At 39.8% G+C, this 11,044-nt stretch overlaps 1 protein-coding gene across 1 annotated transcript; it reads right to left on the minus strand.

The window, feature by feature from the left end:
• Positions 1 to 1,127: 1,127 nt before the first annotated feature.
• Positions 1,128 to 3,253, minus strand: LOC139030869 (protein SET-like). Its single transcript, XM_070454663.1, has one exon. It carries the CDS (start codon positions 2,869 to 2,871, stop codon positions 2,038 to 2,040), a length of 834 nt encoding a protein of 277 aa, XP_070310764.1. The 5' UTR covers positions 2,872 to 3,253; the 3' UTR covers positions 1,128 to 2,037.
• Between the last annotated feature and the right edge of the window lie 7,791 nt (positions 3,254 to 11,044).

Here is an 11,044-nt window from a genome sequence, read left to right on the forward strand (position 1 = left end):
GTCTCTAATAATTAGCAGGGTCGAGCATCTTTTCATGTGCTTTTTGGCCATCTATATGTCTTCTTTGGAGAAATACCTGTGTAGATCTTCTGCCTGTTTTTTGATTAGGTTTTTTGTTTTTTGATATTGAACTGCATAAGCTGTTTGTATATTTTGGAGATTACTCATTTGTTGGTCACAGTATTTGCAAATATATTCTCCCATTCTGTAGGTTGTCTTTTCATTTTGTTTACAGTTTCCTTTGCAAAAAGGTTTTAGGTTTGGGACACCCCTGGTTGTCCATTGACTAAGACTGTGCTCACAACACAGGGGCCTGTGTTTCTATCCCTAGTTAGGGAACTAGATCCCACATGCTGCAAATCTCACATGCAGCAGTGAAGACTGTACAAGCAGCAAGTATGACCCAGTGCAGCCAAATAAATATTTTAAAAAATCTCTTAGGTTTATTGGGTCCTGTTTGCTTATTTTTGTTTTTGTTTTCATTACTCTAGGAGGTGGAACCAAAAAGATATTGCTGCAATTTGTGTCAAAAGGTGTTCTACCTGTTTTCCTCTAAGAGGTTTTTGTGTGTGTGTGTGTGTTGCTAACACTTGAAATACATTTACTAATTAAGACAACCAACACTTTTACTTTTATTTGCATTTATTTTCTGCCGCATTTATTCCCGGGTCATAAGTTTTGGCTTCTTCAGTTTCTTCTGGGATCTTTTTCTTCTGTGCAACCTCCTCTTCTGGTTTAGGAACAATCTGTTCTTTTTCAGTAGGATCATCTCAATGTGGCAGGGACAGCTCATGTAGGCGTTGATCTGACTGTGAGCTCTGTAAGTCCTGTGCCGCATCTTGGGGGCTTTTTTCACTTGGATGTGCTCAATGACCAGAGAATCTACATCTAATCCCTTAAGTTCAGCATTACTCTCTGCATTTTTGAGCATGTGTAGTAAAAATTCAGCACTCTGTTTGGGCCACCGACCCTGCATCCAGCCCCACTGTTTGGCCTGTGCACACCTACCAACTCCACCATTGTAACGACGGAATGGCACACATTGCTTCTTTTAAGTGACATCCTTCAGATACTTGGTGGCTATTTGGATATGCATGCCCTTTATGGCCTGAGCAGTCTCACTAGTGTTCTTTTTTTTTTTTTTTTTTTTTTTTTTTTTTTTTTTTTGTGTACACATTTAGTTTTATTGTAACAAAGCAACTTGTACACTTTTAACGTTTAAAACTGAGCATCATCTTTCCTTTCCAGTGAAACAAAAAGAAAAATTTAAAAATAAACAGGAACAAAATTACAATAGAGAATGTCAATTGCAAATAAGATCCTACAGGTTCTGCTGATTCTCCCATCGAGTGGCAGGGCTCAAGTCATCATTAGGAGAGAATTTTATTTTAAAAGTGTCATCTTAAACTGCAAGGATGTCCGTTAAACATCACAATTAAACATGCCAAAGGAGAAGCCATGTTGTCAAAATGCCCACTTAACCCACCCAACATCTCAAACCCACCCTTTGCTGACCTTCTATAACCCCATTTTTTTAAGTTTTTTTTTTCTTTTTTTAAACAAGAAAAAGTAGACAGATACATGTTGGTAAATGCTAACTGTCCATATTCACATAGAGACACAGTGTAATCTCTGAGCCCAATATACAGAGAAAGGAGGAAAAAAGCTAGAATTCTATGCACTACTACACAGGGGCCTAGCACCCTCCAGCTTCCAGCAGAGCTAAGGGAGCAGAAGGTTTTTCTTTTTTTCCCACAGAGCATGGTGGTGTTGATTCCATAGTTTTTGTTGAGACAGGAAGGGATAAAAATGAATTTGAAACAGAAAGGGGTAGAGATTCTTTTCCCACTGAATTCTGCTCAAGATATTTCCCCCCTCCCCAAATAAGTTGTGAACCATGGTATAAAGGAGAAAAGAGACCTCAAAAACAGGGCGACTGAGCACAAGAGGAGGAAAAAAAAAAAAAAAAAAAAAGACTGCAACTTGCTCCCAGGGACTGGAGAAAATTAAAAAAGGTTGGAATCCATCAGTGTTCCATTAGTCATCTTCTCCTTCATCTTCCTCTCCTTCCTCCCCCTCATCATCATCTTCATCTTCTTCACCTTCATCCTCATCCCCTTCTTCATCAATATCTTCCAATCCTTCCTCCTCTTCATCATCATCGTCATCCTCTTCTCCTTCCCCTTCCTCATCATCCATGTCAGGAACCAAGTAGTACTGTAACGGATTTGGCCAAATATCATCTTTGATGACCTCTCCTAATTCATCTGCACCTGCATCAGAATGATCAGTAAACCAGGTGAAGAAGCTTTCTGGTTCCTCATGCTGTCTCTTCCTGCTGGCTTTATTCTGTGTTTGACTTGATCGTTTCGTCAAATCCTTTCCAGATTTCCATTTGATTTCAGTGGACTTTGAAGATGGGTCACCACTCTCATTCAGATGAAATTCTTTGGAGAGAATTTTATTTTCGAAGTAAGGGTTTTCATCAAAATAAAAATCTATTCTGTAACCTGATTTAATGTCTTCAAATTCTGTCACTTCAACTCTTGTCAAATAATGCAGCGCCTCTTCATCCTCCTCCCCAAGCAGTGCAGACACTTGTGGATGGTTAACAAATGTTGTTACCCAAAAATTGGGGATTTTGGCGATCAATTCTGACCTCTTCTGAAAAAATGGTTGGCGGAGTTTGTTATATTTCTGTTCTACTTTCAAAATCTCCTCACTGGCTTGTTCATTAAGTCTGTCTATTTCATTTTGTACTTCATCAATATGTTCAATTGCTTCTTGCTGTTCTTTTTCTGAGGTCTCGTCGGCCCCGTCGTGGTTGGAGTTGAGCTCCTTTTTACTGACTTTGGCCGCCGGCGCCGACATGGTGCTGCTCCGCGGTCGGGGGGGGAGCGGGGAGGGGGAGAGAAGGGAAGGCGAAGGGGGGGGCGGGCAGCGGCTTCCCCTCACGCCACACGCGCGGGCGCCCGCTCGGTCCGGCCGCCTCCTCCCGGCGCTCTTTCGCTCGCTCGCTGTCCCTCCCCCTGGGCTCGCGCGCGCTGCCCTCGCGGCCTGACGACGAGGGAGGGGCTGTGGTGGGGGGCGGGCGGCGTGCCGGGCCCCGGCCCGGGCTCCTGCTTACGGAGGAGAGGCAGCGGCGGCGGCGGGCGGGCGGGCAAGCGGCTAGGCTCCCTCACTCACGCTCCGCGCTCCAGCTCGCTGCTCGATCTCCCCGAGCCGCCTCCTCCTCCACCTCCTCCTCACGGCGAGGGCCTCACTAGTGTTCTTAAAGTGAACACGAGGATTTGAACCTCTTGATTTGCATGATTTTGTGGGGTTTTCTGGGTCGAGTGAATAGCGCACCATTTTTAGGGGTCAGCTCAGGCCGCTTACCGGAAAAGCCCTCTAAGAGTTTTATAATAGTATCTGGTCTTACATTTCAGTTTTTAAATCATTTTGGGTTTATTTTTGTGTATGGTGTTAAAAAATGTTTTAGTTTCATTCTTTTACATATAGATGGCCAATTTTCCCAGCACCACTTATTGAAGAGATCGTCTTTTCTCTACTGTATATTCTTGCCTCCTATGTCATAGATTAATCGACCCTAAGAGCATGGGTTTATTTCTGGGCTCTCTGTTCTGTTACAGTGATTGATGTGTATGTGTTTCTGCTAATGCTATACTATTTTGTACTGTAGCATTACAGTATAGTCTAAAGTCAAGGAGCATGACACCTCCAACTCTGTCCTTTCTCAATCAAGATCGCTTTGGCTACTCAAGGTTTTGTGTTTTCATACAAATTTCAAAATTAGTCTAGTTTTGTAAAAAAAAAAGAAAAAGCCATTGGTATAATATTTTGACAGGGATTGCACTGAGTCTGTAGATGGCCTTGGATAACATGGCCATTTTTAACAGTATTAATTATTCCCATTTAAGAACATGGTCTATCTGCCCAGCTGTTTGTGCTGTGTTCAGTTTCTGTTATCAGTGTCTCATAGTTTCCCGAGCATAGGTCTTTTACCTCTTTAAGTAGGTTTATGACTAGCTATTTTATTCCTTTTGATGGGATGGTAAACGAGACTACTTTATTAATTCTTTCCTGATAGTTCATTGTTAGTCTATAGAAATACAACAGATTTATGTATAATAGTATGTATATCAGTTTTGTATCTTATAACTTCACAAAATTTGTTGATGAGCTCCACTAGCCTTCTGGTGTTGTCTTTAGGATTTTCTGTGTATAGTGTCATGTAATCTGCAAACAATGGCAGGTTTACTTCTTCCTTTCCAGTCTGAGTTACTTTTATTTCTTTTTTTTTCTGATTGCTGTGGCTAGGACTTCCAAAACTGTTGAATGAAAGTGGTGAATAAAAGGTGGGCATTGTTCCTGATCTTAGAGGAAATGCTTTCAACTTTTCACTTTTGAATATGTTAGCTGTGGTTTTGACATACGTGGCCTTTATTAATTTTGAAGTGTATACCCTCTATGTCTACTTTCTGGAGTTTTTTATCATAAATGGATGTTGAACCTTATGAAAAACTTTTCTGCATCTACTGAGATGATCATATAGTTTTTTTCCTCAATTTGTTGATGTGGTATATTACACTGATTTTGTAAATATTAAAAAAACCTTTGCATCACTGGAATAAATGCTACTTGATCATGGTATACAATACTTTTATTGTATTGTTGGATTTGGTTTGCTGGTATGTGTTGAGGATTTTTGCATCTATGTTCATCAGTGATATTGCCGTATAATTCTCTTCTTGTGATATCTTTGTCTGGTTTTGGTATCAGGCTATGATGTCTTCATATAATGAGCTTGAAAGTGTTTCTTCCTCTGAACTTTTTTGGAATACCTTCAGAAGGATAGATGTTTACTCTTCGTTTGGTATAATTCACCTGTAAAACCATCTGGTCCTGGAGTTTTGTTTGTTGGGAATTTTAAAAATTATTGATTGAATTTCATTTCTGGTGATTAGTCTTTTCATATTTTCTATTTCTTCCTGGTTCAGTCTTGAGAGATTGTACCTTTCTAAGAATCTGTCCATTTCTTCTTAGGTTGTCCTTTTTATTTGCATATATTCATAGTAGTGTCTTTTTATCCTTTATATTTCTATAATGTTGATTGTAACTTTTTTTACATTTCTGATTTTACTAATCTGGATCATCTCCCTTTTTCCTTGCTGAGTCTGCCTAAAGGTTTATTAATTTTGTGTATCTTTTCAAAGAACCAGATTTTAGTTTCACTGATCTTTTGTCTTATTTTCTTTTCAGCCTAATTTCATTTAATTCTGCTCTGATCTTCATTATTTCTTTCCTTCTATTAATTTTAGGTTTTGTTCGTTCATTTTTACTTCTTTAGGTATAAGTTTAGGTTGCTTATTTGAGGTTCTTCTTAATTCCCGGGGTAAGCTTCAGTTCAGTTCAGTCGCTAAGTCATGTCTGACTCTTTGCAACCCCATGCACTGCAGCACACCAGGCTTCCCTGTCCATCACCAATTCCCAGAGCTTACTCAAACTGATGTCCATAGAGCTGGTGATGCCATCCAACCATCTCATCCTCTGTCGTCCCCTTTTCCTCCTGCCTTCAATCTTTCCCAGCATCAGGGTCTTTTTCAATGAGTCAGTTCTTAGCATCAGGTGGACAAAGTATTGGAGTTTCAGCCTCAGCATCAGTCCTTCCAATGAATATTCAGGACTGATTTCCTTTAGGATTGACTTGTTTGATCTCCTTGTAGTCCAAGGGACTCTCAAGAGTCTTCTCCAACACCACAGTTCAAAAGCATCGGTTCTTCAGTGCTCAGCTTTCTTTACAGTTCAACTCTCACATCCGTACATGACTACTGGAAAAACCATAGCTTTGACTAGATGGACCTTTGTTGGCAAAGTAATGTCTCTGCCTTTACTCTAAACTTGCCTCTTAGAACTGTTTTTGCTCCTGCCCCATAGGTTTTATATCATTGTGTTTTTGTTTTCACTTACTTCAGGTATATTTTAATGCTTTCTTTGATTTCTTCAGTTATCCATTGAGTATTTAGTAGCATATTGTTTAGCCTCCAGTGTGTTTTGGGATTTTTTTTGCAGTTCTTTTTCTTTTAGTTGATTTCTAGGCTCATGTTGTGTGATATGAAAAATGCTTATATCATTTCAACTTTTAAAAATTTACCAAGGATTAGTTTGTCATCTAGCATGTGATCCATCCTGGGGAATGTTTCCATGTATACTTGAAAAGAATGAGTATTCTGCTGCTTTTGGAAGGAATGCTTTCTATATGTTAAGTCCATTTTGTCTAATGTGTCATTTAAGGCTCATGTTTCTTTATCAATTTTATATCTGGATGAGCTATCCATTGGTGTAAGTGAAGTGCTTAAGTTCTCGACTATGATTGTGTTCCTGTCAATTTTGCCTTTTGTGTCCATTAATATCACTTTGTATACTTAGGTGCTTCTACATTGGTGCATATATATGTATAATTGTTGTATCTTCTTGGATTGATCCCTTGATTATTATGTTGTGTCCTTATTTGTCTCTTGTAATAGTGTTTATTTTAAAGTCTATTTAGTCTGACATAAGTATTGTTACTTTTTCTTTTGATTTCCTTTTGTGTGGAATACATTTTTCCATCCCCTCACTTTCAGTCTATGTAGGTCTCTAGATCTAAAGTGGCTCTGTTACTGTTGTTCAGTCATGTCCAAATCTTTGTGACCCCATGAACTGCAGCATGTCAGGCTTCCCTGTCCTTAACCATCTCGTCGAGTTTACCCAAACCCATGTCCATTGAGTCGCTGATGTGATCCAACCATCTCATCCTCTGTTGTCTCCCTCTCCTGCCCTCAATCTTTCCCAACTTCAGGGTCTTTTCCAATGAGTCAGCTCTTCGCACCAGGGGGCCGAACTATTCAAGTTTCAGCTTTAGCGTCAGTCCTTCCAATGAATTTTCAGGATTGATTTCCTTTAGGATTGACTGGTTTGATTTCCTTGCAGTCCAGGGACTCTCAAGAGTCTTCTCCAACACCACAGTTCAAAAGCATCAATTCTTTGGCACTCAGCCTTTTTTACTGTCCAACTCTCACATCCATACATGACCACTGGAAAAACCACCTTTGACTAGATGGACCTTTGTTGGCAAAGTAATGTCTATGCTTTTTATTACACTGTTTAGGTGTGTCATAGCTTTCCTTCCAACGAGCAAGTGTATTTCAATTTCATGACTGCCGTCATCGTCCACATTGATTTTGGAGTCCAAGAAAATAAAGTGAAAGTCACTCAGTCGTGTCTGACTCTTTGCAAGTCCATGGACTGTATGGAATTCTCCAGCCTGGAACACTGGAGTGGGTAGCCTTTCCCTTCTCTAGGGGATCTTCCCAACCCAGGGATGGAACCCAGATCTCCCACACTACAGGTGCATTCTTTACCAGCTGAGCCACAAGGGAAGCCCAAGAATACTGGAGTGGGTAGCCTATCCCTTCTCCAGGGGATCTTCCTGACCCAGGAATTGAACTGGGGTCTCCTGCATTGCAGGCGAATTCTTTCTTTACCAACTGAGCTATGAGGGAAGCCCACAAGAAAATAAATTATCTCGCTGTTTCCATCCCCGCCCCCGAATTATTTGTCATGAAATGATGGGACCAGATACCTTGATTTTAGTTTTTCGAATGTTGAGTTTTAAGCCAGCTTTTCACTCTCTTTGTACATCTTCCTCAAGAAGCCCTTTAGTTCCTCTTCACTTTCTTCCATAAGGGTGGTGTCATCTGCATATCTGAGATAATTGATATTTCTCTGAGGAATCTTGATTGCAGCTTGTGCTTCATCCAGCCCAGCATTTCACATGGTGTACTCTGCATATAAGTTAAATAAGCAAGGGGACGATAAACCGCCTTGACATACTTGTTTCCCAATTTGGAACTAGTCCATGGTTCCATGTTAGTTCTACCTGTTGCCTCTTGACCTATGTTCAGGTTTCTCAGAAGGAGATAAGGTGGTCTAGTATCCCCATCTCTTCAAGAATTTTTCACAGTTTGTTGTGATCCATCCACACAGTCAAAGGCTTTAGCATAGTCAGTGAAGCAGAAGTAGATGTTTTTCTGGAATTCTCTAGCTCTTTCTATGATCCAACTGATGTTGGCAATTTGATCTCTGGTTCCTCTGCCTTTTCTAAACCCAGCTTGTACATCTGGAAGTTCTTGGTACACATACTGTTGAAGCCTAGCTTGAAGGATTTTGAGCATTACCTTGGTAGAATGTGAAGTGAGTGCAACTATGCGATAGTTTGAACATTCTTTGGCATTGCTCTTCTTTGCAACTGGAATGAAAACTGAATTTTCCAGTCCTTGTCGCCGCTGCTGAGTTTTCCAACTTTGCTGGCATATCGACGGCAGCATTTTAACAGTATCCTCTTTTAGGATTTGAAATAGCTCAGCTGGAATTCCATCACCTCCACTAGTTTTGTTTGTAGTGAGGCTTCCTAAGTCCCAATTGACTTCACACTCCGGGATGTCTGGCTCTAGGTGAATAATCACACCATCATGGTTGTCTGGGTCATCATGATCTTTTTTGTATAGTTCTTCTTTGTAGTCTTGCCACCTCTTCTTAATATTTTTTGCTTCTGTTAGGTTCTTACTGTTTCTGTCCTAGAGGACAGAAATTGTGCCCATCTTTGCATGACATGTTCTCTTGGTATCTCTAATTTTCTTCAAGACATCTCTAGTCTTTCCCATCTATTTTCCTCTGTTTCTCTGTGTTGGTCACTTAGGAAAGCTTTCTTTTCTTTCCTTGCTCTTCTTTGGAACTCTGCATTCGGATGGGTATATCTTTCCTTTTCTACTTTGCCTTTCACTTCTCTTTTCTCAGCTATTTGTAAGGCCTCCTCAGACAACCAGTTTGCCTTGTTGAATTTCTTTTTCTTGGGGGTGGTTTTGATCACCATCTCCTGTACAAGTGACAATCTCCATCCATACTTCTTCAGGCACTCTGTCTACCAGATCTAATCCCTTGAATCTATTTATCACTTCCACTGTATAATCATAAAGGATTTGATTTAGGTCATACCTGAAAGGCCTAGGGGTTTTTCCTACTTTCTTCAATTTAAGTCTGAATTTTGTAAAGGAGTTCATGATCTGAGCCACAGTCAGCTCCTGGTCTTATTTTTGCTGACTGTATAGAGCTTCTGCATCTTCAGCTATGAAGACTATAATCAATTTGAATTCAGTATTGGTCATCTGGTGATGTCCTTCTGCAGAGCTGTCTCTTGTGTTCTTGGAAGAGGGTGTTTGTTATGACCAGTGCATTCTTTTGGCAAAACTCTGTTAGCCTTTGCCCCACTTCATGTGTACTCCAAGGCCAAACTGGCCTGTTACTCCAGGTATCTCTCGACTTCCTACTTTTGCATTCCAGTCCCCTATGATGAAAAGGACATCTTTTTTTGATGTTATTTCTAGAAGGTCTTGTAGGTCTTCATAGAACCGCCAACTTCATCTTCTTCAGCATTAGTGCTTGGAACATAGACTTGGGGTACTGTTATATTGAATGGTTTGCCTTGGAAACAAACCGAGATCATTCTGTTGTTTTTGAGATTGCACCCAAGTAATGCATTTCAGACTCTTTTTTTGACTATGAGGGCTACGCCATTTCTTCTAAGAGATTCTTGCCCACAGTCGTAGATATAATGGTCATGTGAATTAAACTTGCCCATTCCAGTCCATTTTAGTTCACTGATTCCTAAAATGTCAATGCCCACTCTTGGTATCTTCTGTTTGACCACTTAGAATTTTCCTTGATTCTTGGACATAACATTCCAGGTTCCTATGTAATATTATTCTTTACAGCTTCAGACTACTTTCACCACCAGATACGTTCACAACTGGGTGTTGTTTCTGCTTTGGCTCAGCCTCTTCATTCTTTCTGGAGTTATTTCTCTGCTATTGTTCAGTAGCATATTGGGCACATACCGACTTGGGGAGTTCATCTTTCAGTGTAATGAGTTCATGTTTTTGCCTTTTCATATTGTTCATGGGGTTCTCAAGGCAAGAATGTTGAAGTGATTTGCCATTCCCTTCTCCGATGGACCACATTTTGTCAGAACTCTCCGCTATGACCTGTCCATCTTCGGTGCCCCTATATGGCATAGCTCATAATTTCATTGAGTTAGACAAGGCTGTGATCCATGTAATCAGTTTGTTTTCTGTGATTGTAGTTTTCACTTCGTATATATAGGTCTTGTTTTTGTAAGCATTCAGCCGCTCTGTATTTTTTGGTTGGAGCATTTAGTCCATTTACATTTAAGGTAATTATTGTTATGTATGGTCTTATTGCCATTTTGTTAATTGCTTTGGGTTTTATTTTGGAGGTCTTTTTTTCCCTTTCCTTTCTTCTCTTATGATTTGACTACATACTTTTTGAAATTTTATTGATTGGCAATGTTAATTTTTGCTGTACAACAAAGTGACTCAGTTATATCTATATTTTTTTTCCATTATGGTTTATCATAGGATATTGATATAGTTTTCTGTGCTATAGATAGGACCTTGTTATTTATCCATTCTATATATAATATATCTGCTAATCCCAAACTCCCAATCCTTCCCTTTCCCATCCCCTTGCCCCCTGGGGGCCCCCACGTCTGTTCTCTATGTCTGTGAACCTGTTGCTGTTTTGTAGATATGTTCATTTGCGTCATCTTTTAGTTTATACATTTAAGTCATATGTATGGTACTTTTCTTTCTCTTTCTGACTGACTTAGCGGGATAATCTCTAGGTCCATCCATGTTACTGCAAATGGCATTATTTCATGCTTTTTTATGGCTGAGTACTATTCTGCTGTATAAAGTACCATATCATCTTTATCCATTCATCAATCCATGGAAATTTAGGTTTTTTGTATGTCTTAGCTATTGTAAATAGTGCTGTAATGAACATAGGTGTACGCATCTTTTCAAATTGTAGTTTTATCTGGATATATGCCTAGGAATGGGATTGCTGGATCATGTGGTAAATCTATTTTTAGTGTTTTGAGAAACTTTCATATTGCTTTCCATAATGGCCACACCAGCTTACATTC

This window comes from Odocoileus virginianus, chromosome 24 (assembly GCF_023699985.2).
Source record: "Odocoileus virginianus isolate 20LAN1187 ecotype Illinois chromosome 24, Ovbor_1.2, whole genome shotgun sequence".
NCBI lineage: Eukaryota > Metazoa > Chordata > Mammalia > Artiodactyla > Cervidae > Odocoileus > Odocoileus virginianus.

Bases quoted from the DNA above. Each gene is read 5' to 3' on its own strand.
- LOC139030869 (XM_070454663.1), bottom strand. From the start codon at position 2,871: ATGTCGGCGCCGGCGGCCAAAGTCAGTAAAAAGGAGCTCAACTCCAAC.